The following is an 18,863-nucleotide window of genomic DNA, read 5'->3' as shown; positions in this document are numbered from 1 at the left end:
AGATGGCACTTGAGTCTCGCTACACAAACATGGCTGAAAAGTCGAAGTTTTGGCAAGTTATCCCTGTAAACTTTGACTTGTTCCGACCTTGGCTGTAGGCAAATGTGTGCCAGAGTTTCCTCGAACTACGGGGATCTACGCAGTAGGGACACTAAATGGTGGTGACAGATACGCAATTGTTTCCACCCCACGACATGAAGGTCCGAATTACTAGTTGGGACGGTCGAGACTTTATCACCGATCTTCAGCGCGAGTGGACTGTAGATAAAGTTAAGATCGTCGCCATGGAACATTTTTCACGTTCAGGAGACAGTGTAAAGACTTCTTTGTATCATAAACTTGTGAATGTGCGTCTTGCAAAGACACTAAGTGAATCTATGACTATTTCTCAAGAGGGCGTCAAAGAAAATGGTAATATTTCATTGAATTTGTACATTTTAGAGATTACACTATTTTTATCGCTTTTAAGACACGAATGTAATAAAAATTCATATCTTTTCATATTATTTTAGTGACTAACCAATGTAAGGGGAAAAAGCAGTCATATTACATATTTCCAGGTATCATAAATTGTTGATTTGCTTCAGATGAACTTCTACTTCTGAAAAGACGCTTGCCACCAGCATTTGAAGGGTCAGAGAAACACGTAAGTTACTGGCAATGATACTTATTTACACCTACCGTATGTTGTCATCTATCTGTCAGCGCTATCATAATAAAATTTTTAACTTTCAGTATACTTTCACATTTGAATAAATATTGATGTTTTAGACTGTATTAAATATACTATTGATGTTTTGATAGTATAAATGTTCACTACTATTTTGAAAGGTTCAAAAACACACACAGACTTTTGGTTGTGTTTTGATATCTTTCATAAATTCTTTTTGTGCAGAAGGATGATCGACGAACTCCAGACTTCAGCACAATACGAAAATTGACGTCACACCTTCCCAAAATTCCATACAGTGTTAAAGAAGAGGAACCAACAAACTCAGTAGATGTATATATGGCATTACATAAATATGTTCATTTTGCAGTTTCTGTTTACTTGAATTTTGATGCATTGTAATTAAAGTAAAGTAAGAATCGAATTAACAGGTATTATTTTCCTCTCTGACCAAAAAATGTGAATAACTTGCAGATTTATTTAAAAGATCTCTTCACAGATGCACTGGGCACCTCATGAGTAAAAGAAAAATATGACAATGCTCTGATACTGCTTTTTATTACACTGGGTCCATCTATTGACTAAAATTGTTATGTGGCATGTAGTCATTGCTTATTAAAGCAATAACAGTTAAAATTAAGCAGTAAATAGCCCAGATCTAGCATGTTAAGACTTCTTCGTGTCACTCGTTTTTTACCCCTCCCCTCATTCTTCAGTTTTGCCTGGTCATTCATATGATTTTAATCTTACCATATAAACATGGTTGTGTCAATAAATTAGTAAATGAGCCACTTTTTCCATTGGTGCTCAGTTTCAGACAGAGCTGCGTCGAATCCTTATTTCTCTTATAGAAGCTTCTCAAAGAATTCTTTGCCTCAACCCATCAGCTGCCAAGATCTTCAAGCAGGCTGAAGGTGTGTTTGCAAAAATTTATATTTGTATAAACTTTTACTAATGGTATCTTTTGCTATGTTGATTCTTCAATATCATTCCCATCAGTAACCACATTTGATTCATTTCCTTGAACTTGCATACATTGTTAACTAGCATGTGGAAATTGACATGCAAGAGACAAAGGGCAGTTTGTTAAGTAGGTCCTACGATGGCAATCACTATACCAATAACTCTTTTAAAAGCAAAAGTCATAGTTTTACTAGAAGATATTATTTCACTATTATCAAATAGTCTGCACCTCTGGGTGTGTGTGTATTTATATATATTTGTGTGTGTGTGTTCTTGCATGTGTGCATAAATGTGTTCGTATGAACTATGTGTGTGCTGCAAGATATGCTAAGTGAACCTTTGCAGCAACCCAAAATTGATTATGCTGCACTCAAACAGTTGACTGACATGGGTTTCCCAGAGGCTCGTGCCAAGAAAGCGCTGGTAATTAACAAGTAAGGGGCCTGCCATTCTGCTGTTTCATTTTATCTTTAGTTCATTTGTCTTGTAAGCATAGTCTTAAATCGGAATATACATTCACTAAGATTTAATCCGCTCCAGTTTGCCACAAGCTAAAAGATTTAATTAAAATGTATTTTTGCAAACTATGTTTGAACTAATTAAATTGATTAGTTTACTACTTTTATAGCTTTGTATATCTTGTTTTTGAAATATGCCTATGTTTAGTCCCTATGGGACTGCCACTGGGAAACTTTGGGCCAGAACAAGTTTTATAAAATCATTTCCTGTCTTTCTGACCATCCACTGCAAGGCCATTTTTGTCCGGCCGAAGGAAGTAGTAGTAGACTTAAAATGGGACACCCCTAAGCCACATATTTCCACCTTTCACCAGGTGAACCCCCACCAGTTTGTCCATAGTGTCAGAGACACTTTACTTTTTTACATGTTTTAATCATTTGTCCTGGGTTCCAGAGGGTCTGCCAGCAGTTTTTAACATTTTTAACGGCTAGCTTTTTGTTTTTTGAAGGTCCATCCCAGCTGATTTTTTTTTTATTATTTTCAAAGTTGGTAGGGCTTTACCATCAGATTTAAGTTTTTGGTTTTATTTACAACCTTTGGTTTGGTAGTGACCTTTTTGGCCATGACACACTTTTTAAAATATTATTTACCCTTTTATTTTGTCCTTATTTCTTTTGTTGGTTTTAGTGGTGGTAGTATTGTATCACGTAAGGCTCTTGGTTTTCAAACTTACCTTGTAATAAAACTGTCTCCTGTCGGGATATACCCTTGGATACTGACACTGCATAAAACTCCAGCAACCAATCAATTGGCCTGTTTTTGAAATAATGAGAAATGGAATAAGTGATTTATTCTGTTAGTGTTTGAGGCATGCATGGGAACACAAATATTTTATCTCTATATATATGAAACTCGTAAAGACAACATCAAAGTTAAGTGCAATTAATATTTTAAAATCTTGAGAACTTTTTGAATTAGTTCTCATTGCCCATTTTATGACAGAAATAAAGAAAAGTCTTGGCTCCCTTAATATAGATATATAAGAAGAATAACTATTCTTTTTAAACTAATGTCAGTTTAATTTGGTCATAGTTATCTAGGCATAGTATTTGAAAAACCGTGTACCAATGTATGGAATGTGCCCAGTTGAAAGAAGCCACAGAATTCAAAACATGAAATACCAAACCAGCAGATAGAAGGAATTGAAAAAAATGGGACCTTTACTGACCCGATCTTCAAACTGCTCCTGTTGTGCTTATTTTTCAGAATGGCAGTGATGGCAGCAATGGAATGGTTATTTCAGAATGAAAATGAATCCGATGTTGACATGCCTCTTCCAGAGTTAGAGGAACCAATCACTTCATCTAGTCAAGACAGGGTATGTGATTTTGGTAACAATATAATGAGTGTATAACTTTCCATATTTCCTTCAGAGAATGAAGAAAAATATAGAAATATTCAGTTTTTAATTATTTTTTTTTGAGGGGGATTTTGGGGGAAAGATCATGTCATTGCTAAAATCATCTTGCATCTGTCAGCAATGTAGGCCAGATCAGAAAATGTTGCTAGGGGCTAGTGTGATATAGAAATCCTGTCGTGAGTGAAGCAAGTTAACTTGCTTAGTGAAATAGGTCACATTCTCAGATACACTTTGAAAAAAACTGTATAGATTGGATTTGTAATAGTTTTTCATTTGTAATAGTTTTTCATTTCTCGTCTTTTTGTATTCTCTTATTACACCTATATTTAAAAAGAAGAAATCTCTAATGTGACTTTATAACATTTGGGTTGCTAAGCCAAAAATACTGCTATTTTACTGCTTTTAGTTTTGCTATGCTTCAGGAACTTCAAGGTGCGGAGGGTGGTTTGCTGCAGACAGGAGGTGAGCCTATAGATGCTGGTTCTGAAGGGGGTCTCCCACGCTACACCAGCATCCTAGACACCATTCGTGCCTTACGAAAGCGAGAGTTTCATCCTAATCCTAAGGTGAGTCGCTGTTGAGAGGCAGGAGACATGTAAGGATTTGTGTTAATGGCCAAGCCATCATCTGAGTGCAAACTCAGCATGGTCATAAATGGCATTGATTACAAGTATTTTGCTGTTACATCGCTGGACTGCCCTGACAAGAGTCTCCTGGCAGATAGATCATTAGATAGCAGCCTGACCTTGACTTGTAGGAACTTCTACACAATTTAAATTTAAAAATAAAAATTAATTATTTATTGCTGTCAAATAAAACATTTTTAAAAGTTTACATAGCAGTTTTGGTTTGTTTTTTTTTTAAATAGAAGGATGAGGGTTGAAGGTTGGTGTTTCTTAGCACTTAAAGATAAATCAGTAATAAAGTGAGCTTAGACGAGTTTGGTGTCAGAAGCTTTAAATGAGGTATGGACTAGATATATTATTGCACTGTTGTTCAACTGGTCTGCACAGGCACTGAAGCGGCTCCTGGAGATGGGATTTGAAGAAAATGAAGCACTGCAGTCTTTGCGTATGTTTCGTAATGACCAAGATGCAGCAGTAAGCCACTTTGAAAGTTTGCATCTCTCACTTACTCCCCCACCCCTTCTTTTTGATGGTTAGTGTTTAAAGTCATTGTAGGAAAACCTTTGGGCTTAGTTTTTACATTTAAAAACTAACAAATTTCTACATTTGAAAAAGAAGTTACGGAAGAACTATAAAAGATAAAAACATGGAGCAAAGATATCAGAAGTAATATTTTTGAAAAGTTGTTTAATCACAACATGACATTCAGTGTACTTCCCAGTCTGAGGTCTTTTACCACTTTAGATTAGGGCCTTGACCTATCATTCTGATTCCCCAGGTATGCATGAATATGAAGCATTTTCAAAAATCATATAAACTTAATGTCAGGATGGGAAGAAGGGCTATTGGTGTTTTACGAGCCAGCAACTAAAGCTGTATTATTGCATGCCAGCCAGCTCTGTCAGGAAGGTAGAATTACAGTTAAAGTTCAGAGAATGAAACTGTTCTATCAAATTCCATTCTGAATTTGTGCTTCCTAGTGAAACCCAAGGAAATTAGGTATATGAGTATTTTCCAAAATTTTGATACAAGTTTACACACAGTTGATGATCACTGTAATATTTAGTCCTGGATTCAGTATATTTTAGTGGTTACATCTCGAGTAGAAATAATGAAACATGAGGATAAAAAAACCAACTTTGTTGTTAGAAATATTCTCAAAAATGAGGAAAACTGTCATGTCATAGTTTTTGTCATCTATTCCTATGTTAAGGGATGTAACTCTTTTCTAATAGGATTCATCAAACTAAATGACTGCATTTCCTCCCTTCTTTTTACACAATTTTGTAGTTTAAAAAAATTATTTAATATGATGGACATGGGTGGGCAGCCTGGTCTTAATAGTTGCTAATGGAGCAGGACATATTTGTCTGTCTCAGACTTAAAAGTTAAGTGTCATCTTATGAATCCGTTCATTGTCTCTCAAATGTTTATCTTCATTATTATAGTTTAAATCATTAAAATATGTTTCTGCTTGCATAAAAGGCTTTCCAATTGTACATAAAGGATGATTTCCTTAAAGTAAGTGGTGAATGCATAGCAGGTACTCGAGGAAAGAACACTGGAGGACTGAGCCTATGGTCAAAGGGAAGTAATTCATAAAAGTCTTTTCCTTCCAAAAATAATGAAGCTGTGCCCCTTTGCTCATTTAGTAGTAAGAATGTTTTTGATGATTATCAGCAGCTCAATTTTTGTAGGAGAAATATGTCAATTCAAACAAGTTAGTCCCTCCTAGAATGATTTAACACTTAGCTGAAACCTCTGTAAGACTGATTCTATCATATACTCCACCTGTCTTTCAGAAAATTGTAGCTAGGTGATTGAGAACCACTTGAGCACAATTTAAATATTGGTGGCATCCAGTAGGGTAGTGGTTAAAACACTCTCTTGTCAACACTGCAGTGAGCAGCTCGGGGTTCATAACTTGTTTCTGTATACTCTATGTGACACCTCTCCACAGGGCTGGGAGTCGGGGGTTTTTCTCCAGTTTCTTCCCCTCCCTCTCCCTCGATAGTGCAAAAGTGTCACAAGGTTGAAGCACTTTCCCACTAAATAAACCAACCAACAAAACAACCAATAGTTTAAATACCTAGCTGACAGCAAACTTACAGAAAATGAATCTTTTTTTGTCATATGAAACATACCACTAATTACACTAGATTCTTAGCTTAGGTAGTTAGGAAGCTACAGGTGCACAGTAATAAAACTATGTTGTCATCATTAAATTTGATTTGGGACAAATATTAAATTTTGTAGTAAAATCATAGATGTTTTTTTAAATATATCTTTCTAGTGTGACTGGCTGCTTGGTGATCGGAAGGAGCAATCTGCAATGGTGGAAGAAGGCCTTGATCCCTCATCTCCTGTGTACCAGGCCATCATGCAAAACCCCACTGTACAGCTGGGTCTTAACAATCCAAGATGCTTGCTAGGTACTACAGACTTGGTTTTGCAGAGATATTCTATGAAAGTTATAAGGCCCTCTTAACATCTCAACATTTTTTTTCATGTAGATTTGTGACCTTTTGTAACTTTTCAGGCTTAGCATAAATGCACCGATCCTCTAGGTTGTGCCCAAAGGTGTTTAATGGGGTTCACTTGTGGTGGGCAGATTCTATTAGTTTTGTGGTGCTTGTTTGTGTCTTTATTTTCTGTTGGTTAATTGTATATTACAGATTTGGGTTACACCTACTTATTCGCAAAAGCATACATGACGATTAAAAATTGATACACAATCATATATGTTATAATTAAAAATATTTGAAACAAGGCTTAACATAGTAGAGAATGTTTGTGCTTGTTTGATTCATTTAAGCAAGCCTTTGCCAGAAATTTAAAAATCATGAAAAACTGCATGAAAAACACATTATAGATGTCATTTCTATGGAAATCAACTTAGTTGGTTGTTTTCCCATTTGCAGCTGCTCCTTCCCCGCCTTATAACTTAGTTTAAAGGCTAGTAGTATCAGATGAAAAACTGAAAGCTTAAGACTGTTGGGTGTGTGTGCGCGCGCATGCATGTGTGTGTGTGTGTGTCCTGTGCATGGATTTGTAGCTTTCTTGCAGATGCTGGAAAACCCTTTGGCTGCTAGCCAGTGGTTGAATGACCCCGAGACAGGACCCATTCTTATGCAAGTTTCACGCATTTATCAGATGCGGACTTGATGGAAATCAGATTTCTACAACCACAGACCCACCTCCTGTGGCCTCTCCTGCAGCATCATTGACCTTAGCATCATCCCCAACCACCTCAACAGGAACATCCAGCAGTTCGCCACCAGCACCCTCTTCACAGGCTAACTCTCGTGCTTGCACCTCATCTAAGTCATCACCGCCTCAGGAGCCAAGATGATGTCTAGTGACTGTAGTTCATTGCCTTTGTCCTTTTTCTTGTTTCTCTTCTAATGGAATTCTGTTCGTGCAAAGTGCAATGCTGTGGTTGGCAGTCTGCTTATCATAAACTGCAGACCATTTTGCTGCTGAGACATGCAGTCTCTGGAATAGCAAGCTAAGTGTATGCAGTACAGGCTAAGTGCAGTGGTTTTACTGAGGTTTTACTAATGCTGCATGTGCCCAAAATGTGCCAGCATAGATTGCAGATTCACTTAGGGGGAACTCTTTTCACAATACACAGTACAGCAAATCTAAGATTTTTGGGGGGTGTTTTTCCTGGAGCTTTTGCTAATACAGGATTGCTTGGTTGGTTGGTTATTTTTCTTTTTGTTTTAGAGCGTGCAATTTTTAATAATTTTTGACATCATCATTATTATTATTATTAGATAAGAGCCAGATCTCGATGAATTTTGTTGGTTTGAAGCATTTTGTTTCTGTGCACTTGTAATTTTAGGTGAAACATGCTAGTTTATGTCTGTTGTATGTGAGTATGGGGTGTGTGTGTGAGAAAGTGAGAGAGGGAGAAAGGACACCAGGTGGGTGAGTGGAAATGACAAGGCAGGAAATCAAATTTATGCTTCAAGGCTACATCCGAATTTCTGATGCATCAAAAGAAAGCAATTTACTGACTTTTAAAAGAAGTTTCAAGACCACCAGTGTGATCTTGCTCTGTGTTTCTGTCATATGAGAATATTTTTGTTTAGAACAAACTGGACTGCCTTAAAAAGATCGCCATGTATCAGATAAGTATTGTTATGATAAGAGTGGCTCTTGGTTTTATGTGTCATTGGTTTAATCTCTCTTGCCTGGGATTTTCAAAAGTTATTTTGTCTTTAAGATTGGTTGTCTTATGATGGCTATGATGTTACTTATAGTTGCTGCCAATTGTTTTTTAAATTTATTGTTGAATGTTAGTAATTCTTCTGAGTCTGTTGTTCCTAATTTGTACTTTCTGTTTCACTGTTACCTCTTGGCTGAAAAAGTAACTGTAACCCATATCAAAAGTATGTATTGGTATAGGCTGCTTCAAGTGCATGCATTGAAAAAAATTTTTTTTTCAAATCACACAGTTCATGTGAATAGGCAGCAAGTGACTTTTGATCATTAATAACAGAACACAGTGTCAGTGTCATGATGAAGAAGAGGTTGAGTTAAAGGAAAACAGACTCATTAGAATATGTTAGATTTGATAAAAAGGCTTTATTCACACATGAATTTGCACAGGAAAAAGCATGCTTGCACACACTGGTTGGGAGCTGAGTGTGTAACGAAGGCTAATACAGTCACAGCAGGCAGTGAGTGTAATGGCCACTTTAGATGTTACCTGCTCCTTGAGATGCAGCAGGGTTGGTGGGGGTACATTTGATTCAGTCAGTTGCCGATTCAACCATGGCCCCTAGTTAATTCAACCACACCATCATAATCCATGTGATTTGGCCACAAAATAAGGAAATTTTAATGTGGTCTACTTTATCATTGCTCGTTAACTTCGGTCTTTCATTGTTTATGTGCTTGTGGAAATATTGCCTTGAAGAAGTAATGTTTTGTAAAACAATATATGTAGCTTTCATGTGAATATAGTTCAGTATGCCCTGCATTTTTAAAAAATATTGGATGATACACTGGTGGCCTCTATTTCACACAGACACATGCCGATTTAAGATATGTTGTGTAGTTTTACAAACTGTAGTTGCGCTCTCCAGGCCTGCTTTGTGGCTATGAGTGATATGGCTTTGCCATGCTGACTGCTCTGCTTTTGGATAAATTAAACTAAGCAGGAATCTATTTTCTCCTTGCTTATATATATATCCATGATGACAATAGTGGCTAATCTACATGCATCACATGACTAATTTGCATTTAAAAAATGTAGTTTTGCTTACATACAACATGCACCGAAGTTATTTAGGCTATTGGTTGAATCAGCTCAGGCTGTGGTTGAATTGACTCTTGGGTAAGAACAAATCAGTTATGGATCATGTTTGAATTGACCGATTACACTGTTATGCATGGGTACACAGGATTATTATATGAAGCCGGCATGAAAGGAGAGGGCTGTTCTTGAGATCTTTGACCAGTCCCTTCACTATAAATCACTCCCAACCTTGATCTTTCAAAAGAAAAAATACAAACCCCTGCTTTCTTGACTTTGTTGTTTATTGGTTATATCTTTAGAAATGATTTGTAAAAAAGTGTTTATATTCAAGAGTGCCATTCCTATCAGGCGTTTTGGCTGTCATGAATAAAACAGATAAAGGAAACCTTCAAGCTCGTACAGAAGAGTTTAAAAACTGTCAAGCTTAGGGTAAAGTGTATGCTATTTAAACTACAGTTTTGTTTTAGACAACAGTTGGCAGAACGTGTTTCCAGTAGGTCACAGCAAAAGTTTTTTTTTTAAAAAAAAAGTGTTTCTTACTTTATTGATGCTGAACTATGATCTGGTAGAAATATGCTCCAGCATGCCCCATGACCACCTACAGCTTCCTCCACTCCACTGAACGAAAACAAAAATCATTTATCCACCATCCCACACTCTTCAGAAATAAGTAAATTGAAAATCTTGAATTTTGGATAAATTACATGTGTAGTGCATAAGTGTCTTGTATTGAAGTTCAGTAGCAAACTGTTTTTTTGTTAAAGAATGAAATATACCTGCAAAATATGGGACACATTTCTCAATTAGGTTCAGTGAAACAAGATCTTTCTTTAAATTATACTATTTGAGTAACGTGTTTAGGGAAAGAGCAGTTTGATTGAATGATTTGCATTATTTTTATTCTAGGTATCTTTCACGGTTAGGTTGCTGGTTTTTGTTGTTTAGTGAATAGATTAGTATGCATGAATATAGTTGTCATAATATAGTATTTATTATCCCTTCATTGTGATGAAGCACACGTTGATTTGACTTTTTACATTTTTGTTTCTCTTTATATGTGAGTGTGCGTGTGCACATGCATGCGCCTGCAAGCATAAGGAGTGTTTATATTATTTTCTTTTACAATTTTTAAAATACTTTTCCTCTTTATTTTTGGCTCACACAAACATTTCTGAAATTTATCTTGTTGCTGGCGGCTTTTTAAGAAAACAGGAACTAGTTGCTTTCACCATTTTCTGTTGCGTTGAAAGGATAATTTTGAGATCAACAGGTTATGAAGAATTAATTCCGCTTTTCTTCTATGCATTGGTTTCATAGTAAATGTATTTGACCTCTAGTTCTATCTTGATTGCATTTAGTCTTCTATACAACAGTATTTGCAAACGGAATGATCAGCGTTATTCAGTCTTCCCAACCCTTCACCAGAAAAAGCATGGAGAGAGACAGCTAGTGACCTTAATAATAGTGTATGTTTCCATCCACAGTTGAAGACACAGTTTACTTGTGTCTTAATCCAGTAACGGGCGTGCAGAGCATGGCAACTCATCTTGACCAGAGGCCACAGTTGCTTTTTGACGTTCTTTAACAAAACCTCGAGCTTTCAAATTAAATATGCTAAGATGTAATCAAGATTAACAAATAGTTTACATCAAATAAATAAATAAGCTATAGAGTGGTACTTGTATTTGGATGATTTTTTCAGTTTTTAATCTTTTTTCTTCTTTGTAATAAGAATGAAATTTTTTAAAAAAAGTAGCTTTCTAAAGATGTGGCTCAAGTGGACAAGGAGTCGCAAGTGCCCTAAAAGAATTTAAATTACTTTATTAGAAGCAAGGTCTTGGAAATAGAAGTAACCAGAGTAAACATAAACTAGATGACTGCGTTTACGACTGCCACAATGTTGCAGCAAGTCTGTATAGTTTTTAACCACTCTCCTGTTTTAGAACAAAAATGTTCAATAGATTTCGAATATCGTCCCTAAACGACTTTTTACAAAAAAGGAAAATAAAGCTGTGTTGCCCAACACGCGACCAGAGAGGATATCCAACGCTGTGCATTCACTCACTCCTGTCATTTGCTGAACAAGTTGCACGTGCAAATCGGACAAGATCCGATTTAGATGCAAGGTTAAAAGTTCCTAAAAGATAAGACGGCCGATGTGAATACACATTCTGTTTTATCATCGTTTGGTTTGCCCGTTTAAAGGTTGACAGAGGGTCACGGGAAATGACGTCACCAGTTTTGGCTCCGCGCAATCAAGAGATCGATTCCACCACCGGGATGTTGGTAAATTCCAGCGACATGTGATAATGTTTTCACCGTAATGTCACAGCCCATATGAACATTAGATTCACAAGGTAAAGAATGGCCACAGCAGGAAATACAAACAAGGAGATGCTTTGGATTTAGTGTGTGCGTTCGAGCCCGAAGTTTTTAATGACCGCGTAGGGGATTGCACACGATGCAGAAATTGAAGCATTTTACATACATCAAAATGGTATAAAAGAGCTTTTATTCTTTTGCAAAATAGGTATACATGTTTTCAAAACTTGAAAAAGCACGCATTGATGATTATAAAGACAAAGCACTAATGCTACAACTGATAGTTAAAAGACGCAGGGGGAGGGGGACCCAACTAAATGAAAATGTACGTGTAAATGAAATTCAGAAACGGTGTATCGATACAAACATACACTGGAGGTAAAGGTAATATGACTATTATGCACTCAGGGAAGAAATGTTGAATATAATCCGAATGCCTGTGCTAAGAAAGAAAAAATGAACAAAGAACTCGACGTACATGAATCAGAAAAAGAAAATGAGGGACGTGCAATGACAAGATACGAGCAGAATGTCAAATCCTGTTGTCATGGCAATACTATAAGCTTTGACCTAAGGATGTCAAAGACTGTGGTCAAGGTAATGTAAGTTTTGTTATGACGGATGCACGCCAAATGCTGTTGTCAAGGCAATGTAACACCTCTGTTATTACAGACTCGCTTGCCCTGGCTGGATGTCCTATCATGGTGAAGTGTGTCAATAGAAAACAGCTCTCAGCAAATATTTCTTTAAAAAAAAACGCATTCCGTTGCATTTGCTTTTGTGATGTAGAGATACCATGTCAGAAGAGGAAGGAGAGAAAGCTGGGACGAATCGATAAGAGGGAACATTGTTGTCCTTTGGTAAAGTTATTTCCCGATTTCTTTTCTGTGTGTGTGTGATTGCATGCGTGCTCGAGAGAGAGAGAGAGAGCGTGTAAGGGAGATGACGGATTGGAAGAGACGAGTCTACCCACGGATTTTATACCCCAAAAAAAGACCACTGAAACACCCAAGTCGAAAACTAGGAAGCCACCAGAGAGTAGCTCTAACCCTAATAATACAATACGGCTACAGTCAAAAGCAGTGCATGGTTAATAAACAATGTGTTTTTAAGTGACACTGCTGACAGTCTCTCTCTTCTTCCCCATCTGCCAACTTAATGTTTTTGAGACTGAGTAGTTACATACACTTAAATTATCCTAAAATTTAAAGTACAACAAACACTGATGTATGCATTTTTTCACTTTTAAGGCTAAGTAGCGGTCTTCAGAATCTGTAAATTATGACACATATGAAGAGGTCCGCAAAGGCAGCAGTTAAAGAGCTACCTTCTCCATGGCTTCTGCTATCAGATACCAGAGACAGCATTATTCTAGCTTCTTTTTCAGAAAAGTTCCAAGTGAGAGTGAAGGTAACAATCATGCCAGACTGTACAATTAGTGCATTTGATTTTCTCGTTTGTAACTTTACAACAAACATTGAAAAAATCTTCAGTTACCGAGCTCTTAAACCTTTCGCAAATATTTTATTTTTTCACATTAAAAAAGAAGCAGTGTAGTAGGATCTTATACAACATTGTTTATTTAGAGGTAATGAATAAAAGTAGGAACTGTTTTGTAAAGGAGGTAGCCTATTCTCCCTAATAAAGAAGAAAAGAGAAAAGGTATGAACGAGTGGATAAAGGAAAGAAGGAGCACAAGGGAAAAGAGAATGTGAGAAAATATTTACATTTTTTCCCTTAGTCACGTATGAACATACAGTTGTGATTTTCTAATCGTTCACTAGTTTTAAAAAACATATGTTCAGAAATTCGAGAACAAATTATTAACTCGAAGAATAATCTAGAACGTTTAAAACCATTTTAGAAGGTTAGGATAGGGTATCTGCACCATAATCCAGAAGATTGCCATAACTGCAAAAATAAACTGTGTAGGCACCTCGCTGAAGCGACGAATGAATCTTTAGGCAGGTTGTGCGCATGCGTGTACACACAAAGAAGACCACAGGACACACATAACGGCGAAGTGTTTAACGTACAAATATTTGCCGAAAGCGCGCGGTGTAAAACTATACGTGGACTGTAAACCATGAAGACGAACATTCCGTTATCCGTGACCAACAATCGACTTCGACAAAGCAGAAAAATGCACGAGGGACTCCGCAAACCACAAAGGATTTGAAAATGACAAAAGTAAACAGGGAGATATTAATGCGACTGAGCAGGTCCAGTTATGTCAACAGCATCTTTTGCTTACCATTTGCTGTGATTTGAAAAGGACCTCTGCTATGGTGGCGTTTTGATATTTCGTAAAATGGAGATGGAGAGCATTTGATGCACGAGAGAAAATGGATGTAAAGGCTAGCCAGAGCCCAAGATAAAGTTAGGCTTAAAATTGCTACAATTAATACAATATGTCGCCAACTATTTTTTTAATAGGAAAAAAAAACCTTCTGAATAAATACGCGCAGTCAATAGTTCATTTTGTATGAAAAAAGTACTCTTGTCTTGATCTTACTTACTTAATTACTGAGGTCGCCTATGTCCACAGCCATGAAACAGAGATAAAAATTACTAATCAGGCGTTGATAATATAATTTTCTGACGACGCAAAAATGTCGAGACCATTTTCTAAAACCCAGATGAGAACTGTTTAAAGGATTGTATCTCCTGAATAAGTTTCATTTTGGGTTGAAGCTATACAAATTAGTGTCTGACTAGCCCAATTATTTTGGAAAGAAGTCACACTCGGGTTAGCCTTTAAAAGGAAGTTGCAAGATAAACGCCATCACGGAGTCGTTTTATAATCTAAGCTAATCCCTGTGACATGAAAATTTGCTGTGGGGTAAATGCTATACACAAAATTTTCGAGCTAATTAGTATCAGCTGGTAAATCAACTAAAGTTTCTCAGCACTGACTTATCCTTCCCTTCCCCTAAAAAAAAAATTAAATAAATGAAAGAGAGGAACTTTCGAAACTTAACGGAGAAATGAGCAGACATGGAATTTTCGGATTTTTTTCAAAACAGAAAAAATTTCTAGATTATCATCTTTTTGTCCCGCACCTAATTTATTAGCAGCTATGTTCGTATATTCTGGTTCATATCAATTGACAGTAAAATTGGATTTTCTCGTCACGCCAATATTTAGATAATACATAATTTTACGAACTCCCTTTACTGGCCATGTAACCAGTCGGCAAAAAGACTGTACCCGGTGCAGCTAGAACTAAACCACCCGGGGTATCCTTTGTAACAGAGTTTGGATCGTGATCTATGGTGTGGAAAAGAATGGGGACTTGAGAATTGAAGCCATCGTCCAGGTAGTCAGTGGAATAGGTGAAAGTAGACTGGTACGACATGGCGTAAGAGGAGTTCTGTGGTCCCACAGTAAAGTTATTATAATATACCCATCCTTTAGCATCCCCGTCGTACTGGCAATACACGTTTGCCATGTAGTCCGCCTGGCTGAGCATGTGGTGGAGGTTCTCGAGTCCGATGAAGTAGTTAGAGAAAAAAGTCATCGCTGACGAGGTGTCTCCGATCCCAGTTCTTGCTGTGGCCCAGTTCACGTTGAAGGAAGCCGACAGGCTGTTCCGTAGAAGAATGTAACCAAGGCCGCCATAATCGAGAACACAAACAATCTGCGGAATGTACGGAATGTTGCGAGGGAAAAGAAATCTAACTTCAATTTAATAATTTCAAGGAAAGAAGTTTTAAAATTTACCAGAGTTAAACATATTTTAATATAAGCAGGCACTACTGAAACTAGTATTTCGGTACTTCAGGACCGACTGAAAGTTTACCACCATTCAGTTAGTTTATGAAAATAACAATGAGTAACTTAATTAATCCCAATGTTCAATTATACACAGATATAAAATAAGCAAAACAATAAACAAAACAAGTGCTAGTTACAAGATAACAAAGAGGACACGACAAGGATAAGGTTGCACATCATAGAAAACTTACAAAATTAATTCTTTCATCTAGACCATTCTTAAGGATGACCTACATCATCATTCAATTGACAATTCATCTTTAGATGAGCAGCTAGCTGCACTGCTCAATCTTTTGTCCAAAAGGGCATGTTCAAATTATAAAAGAATAATTTCTATAAACCAAAACTAATTTCAGGAAAAACAACAAATTTCCGACTATTTTTAATCTTATAACAATAAAAAAGTTCTTTTAAAATTAAACAAAGAATTGCATTACCGTTGTATTGGTGATTTCCTCACAGATTATGACATTATTCAATGGCTTTCTTTTGTTCTCTTGTCTTCTTTTGTTTGCATTCCTTCTTTCATTTGTATTTTGTTGTTTATTTATTTTCTCATTTTCTTTAGTGTTCGATTTTCTTTGTTTCCTGTTCACTACTTACCCAGAAGGGTGTTGACGTTCCTGCAGGTTGTATAAGTAATGAAACTGTCGAAGAATTTCTGTATCCATTCTCATAAGGCTCCGTGCAGTCTGGTACAAGCAAGAAAGATGGTAGACAAGTAGGTTATCAGTAATCAGGAAAGTGTGTGGGAGGGTGAGGTGAGAAAAAGAGAGGAAAAGAAACAATAAATAAATGGATGCAGGATGAAAACTGACGAGTGGGTGGCGGAAAGGAAAGAAAGAAGAAATGTGGAACACATAATACTTAATTCCACCTACCCACCCACAACCAAATACATAAAAAGGTATCTACTTGAAAAATAATTATGATCTTTCTGTACCTCTAATTAGTCTAATTACCTCTAATGAGTCGCTCGCATGTTGTTCCCCCATATTGTATGGCACATCTACACCGTCCGTTCTCAAGAGTTCCGCCATTTTCACACCGCAAGGGTTCCGTAGTCCCGACAGATGAAGTGGTTGAAGTTTTACTAGCCACTTCTGGTCGCACCTTGAACCAGCGCAAGATGGGGAAAAATGCTTTATTTTAATTCATTATAAGGGAAATATTCTTTTAAACATAATATCACAACGTCCATGCTCATGTCGCGATTACAAAGACTGAGAATAAAGTTAACTTTTACCATTTGGAAGCATTTTTTCTCTGTGCCAGGTTTTAGAGAGTTTCCAGCTTGTAAATTGCTGTCGCCGAAGAGACTGCAATCAACCTGCTTGAGAGACCCTGTTCGTGGACAAACATCAAACGCGTAACAACGGTCGTTCCGTGAGCACACTGCGGCACAGTGTGAGGTGGACCTCACGACAACGGTGTCCAGCACTGGACCGTCGTACAGGTCGTTGTGGCTTCTGCTGTACTTGCTGGTCGACACATTGAGATCAGAGGCGAACGTCAAACGAAGAAGAGCCGCTAAGAGGAATCCGGAGATCATCGCGACTACAGGTCTTGGATAAAAAATAAAAGCAAAGAGAGAAAATTAGAGAGACGTGAGGTGTTTCTTAGTTCGTGTGATAAACATCATCAGTAGCTCCAAATTTGTTTTCTTGCCACAAACACTACGACAGCAGTTGGAAAATTCTTGATCACTCTTAAAGCAATCCGTGTTTATCACAATCATAAGCATACCTACTACAATCACTAACAATATGACTACCTTTTCTGTTTCGTGGCAGGTAAGGCAGAGATTTTACGAGTGAAGGGCCACTAGAAGGTCATCGCACTTAAGAATGGTACTGCCGAGAACTCAAGTGGTTTGTCAACGTGCCAGGAATGGCCAGCAGAGAGACTACAGTACACATGATTAAAAGGATTTCAACGGCACACGCGTACCTGCATTTCCGACTTTGATCTGCAATAACTGCCGTGAACTAAGTTACATCACGTGTCGTGCCAAACCCCACAATACATTCAGTTTCTTATACCAGAGCTTTCACTCACTCTCAAGTAAAGATCTCGTGACAGGAAAAAGCCAAGAAAGACATACACGAAGAATGACTATACCAATACGAAAACAAATACTGAAAAGAGAAACTGTTATTTTAGAGGTTGAAATAGTGTCCCTTGTTAAACACGTTAATGGCCGTGATAGAAATGTATTTTAAATACCACACATCGATTGAAAATTAACCCCTTTCAACTTCAGAAACCAAACGAAGAAGGGAAGCATGTCTTGTATCCTTCTTTTCTTTTAAAAACGCACTCTTAATGCTTTGTGGGAAGATTGTAATTCTTCGATGCAGAACTCTAAAGTATTTCTTCTTCATTCTTTTCATTTTCACAAACCATAATTAATTTGTAGAGCCGGGTGCACATTCTACCTCTAGCCCACAGAGATTGAAGCTTTGTTCTTTGGCCTCTTTGGACGGGATTCCCATTCGTTTGCTGTTGCCATATGCGTTACTAAGAATAGTTTCTATGACGTCATACGGGAGCAGCAGATTGAATGGGGTAGAAAATCCTAGATCTACCGTTGATCACCTCAGACAGTTTCAGTGCATATCGCCAACATCCTGCACGCCTGGGCTGCAGCAGCTCCTTATTCCTCCCCCTAAATAATTCTTCATTCATCTTTATTAATTCTCTAAACAATTTCCTTCTCGTTCGTGATCCACTAAACTGCTCAGATTTCACGCACTAGCTAACTTAGCCAACTACGTCTTATCTATTCACAGATTTAAAAGCCAAAACTAAAACACAAAAACAGAATAAAATAAATAAATAATAGTTTTACCAATGTTACCTTGGCCAGGCAAGGAATTACTTCTTAATCGCTGACTTCTGAGCTTCTTTCTGTATGCACACGTCGGCTTCCTTCGACTGTCATGTCGGCCAGTGTCGTCTGCGTTTTTTTATTTCGCGAGAGTGAACTCCCCTTGACCAATGTTTATTTATAATTTCACACTTTTTACTTTAACGACATAAACTCACATACGCACCTAAACTGCATTCCTGAAATCGTTCCTTAAACACACGGTGTGAGGTCGCCTTGGTCACAAATGAGTTGAGACCAGCATTGAGCCAATGTTGTCGCGAAACCGATATTGGTCAACACACGGTCGTCAGATGAAGAACATGCATACAGAGAAATAGGTAAATCCTTTTGATGACATCTGGTGGCAGAAAATTTTTTTTTATATAGAAATAAGAAAGTTTGTCTAAACTGGTGATGGTCTGTTCTATGTCTTGCACAAGACCACAATTTCTGTGACCACAATATCACTACCACCACCACAGTCT

The 18,863-nt window shown here is 37.3% G+C and overlaps 2 protein-coding genes across 5 annotated transcripts; one reads left to right on the top strand and one right to left on the bottom strand.

The window, feature by feature from the left end:
* The first annotated feature begins 13 nt into the window (after positions 1 to 13).
* LOC112575299 (ubiquitin-associated domain-containing protein 1-like) lies at positions 14 to 9,922 on the top strand. Its single transcript, XM_025257052.1, has 10 exons — positions 14 to 411; positions 588 to 646; positions 896 to 1,003; positions 1,482 to 1,584; positions 1,956 to 2,067; positions 3,359 to 3,470; positions 3,935 to 4,078; positions 4,526 to 4,612; positions 6,432 to 6,570; positions 7,194 to 9,922. The coding sequence occupies exons 1-10, from the start codon at positions 156 to 158 to the stop codon at positions 7,301 to 7,303; spliced, it is 1,230 nt and encodes a 409-aa protein (XP_025112837.1). The 5' UTR covers positions 14 to 155; the 3' UTR covers positions 7,304 to 9,922.
* Positions 9,923 to 10,557: 635 nt separating this feature from the next.
* Positions 10,558 to 18,505, bottom strand: LOC112575300. 4 transcript variants are annotated; one of them, XM_025257054.1, is made up of 5 exons: positions 18,358 to 18,505; positions 16,753 to 17,071; positions 16,469 to 16,619; positions 16,110 to 16,198; positions 10,558 to 15,369 (listed from the first exon to the last, which is right to left on the bottom strand). In XM_025257054.1, the coding sequence occupies exons 2-5, from the start codon at positions 17,056 to 17,058 to the stop codon at positions 14,890 to 14,892; spliced, it is 1,026 nt and encodes a 341-aa protein (XP_025112839.1). In that variant the 5' UTR covers positions 17,059 to 17,071; positions 18,358 to 18,505; the 3' UTR covers positions 10,558 to 14,889. The 4 variants fall into 4 exon arrangements, with proteins under 4 accessions (XP_025112839.1, XP_025112838.1, XP_025112840.1 ...); XM_025257053.1 differs by having other exon boundaries at positions 18,367 to 18,500; XM_025257055.1 differs by lacking the exon at positions 18,358 to 18,505 and adding an exon at positions 17,945 to 18,239.
* Between the last annotated feature and the right edge of the window lie 358 nt (positions 18,506 to 18,863).

The sequence above is a fragment of the Pomacea canaliculata genome, linkage group LG11 (assembly GCF_003073045.1).
Source record: "Pomacea canaliculata isolate SZHN2017 linkage group LG11, ASM307304v1, whole genome shotgun sequence".
NCBI lineage: Eukaryota > Metazoa > Mollusca > Gastropoda > Architaenioglossa > Ampullariidae > Pomacea > Pomacea canaliculata.
This window is presented reverse-complemented; position numbering and strand designations above follow the sequence as displayed.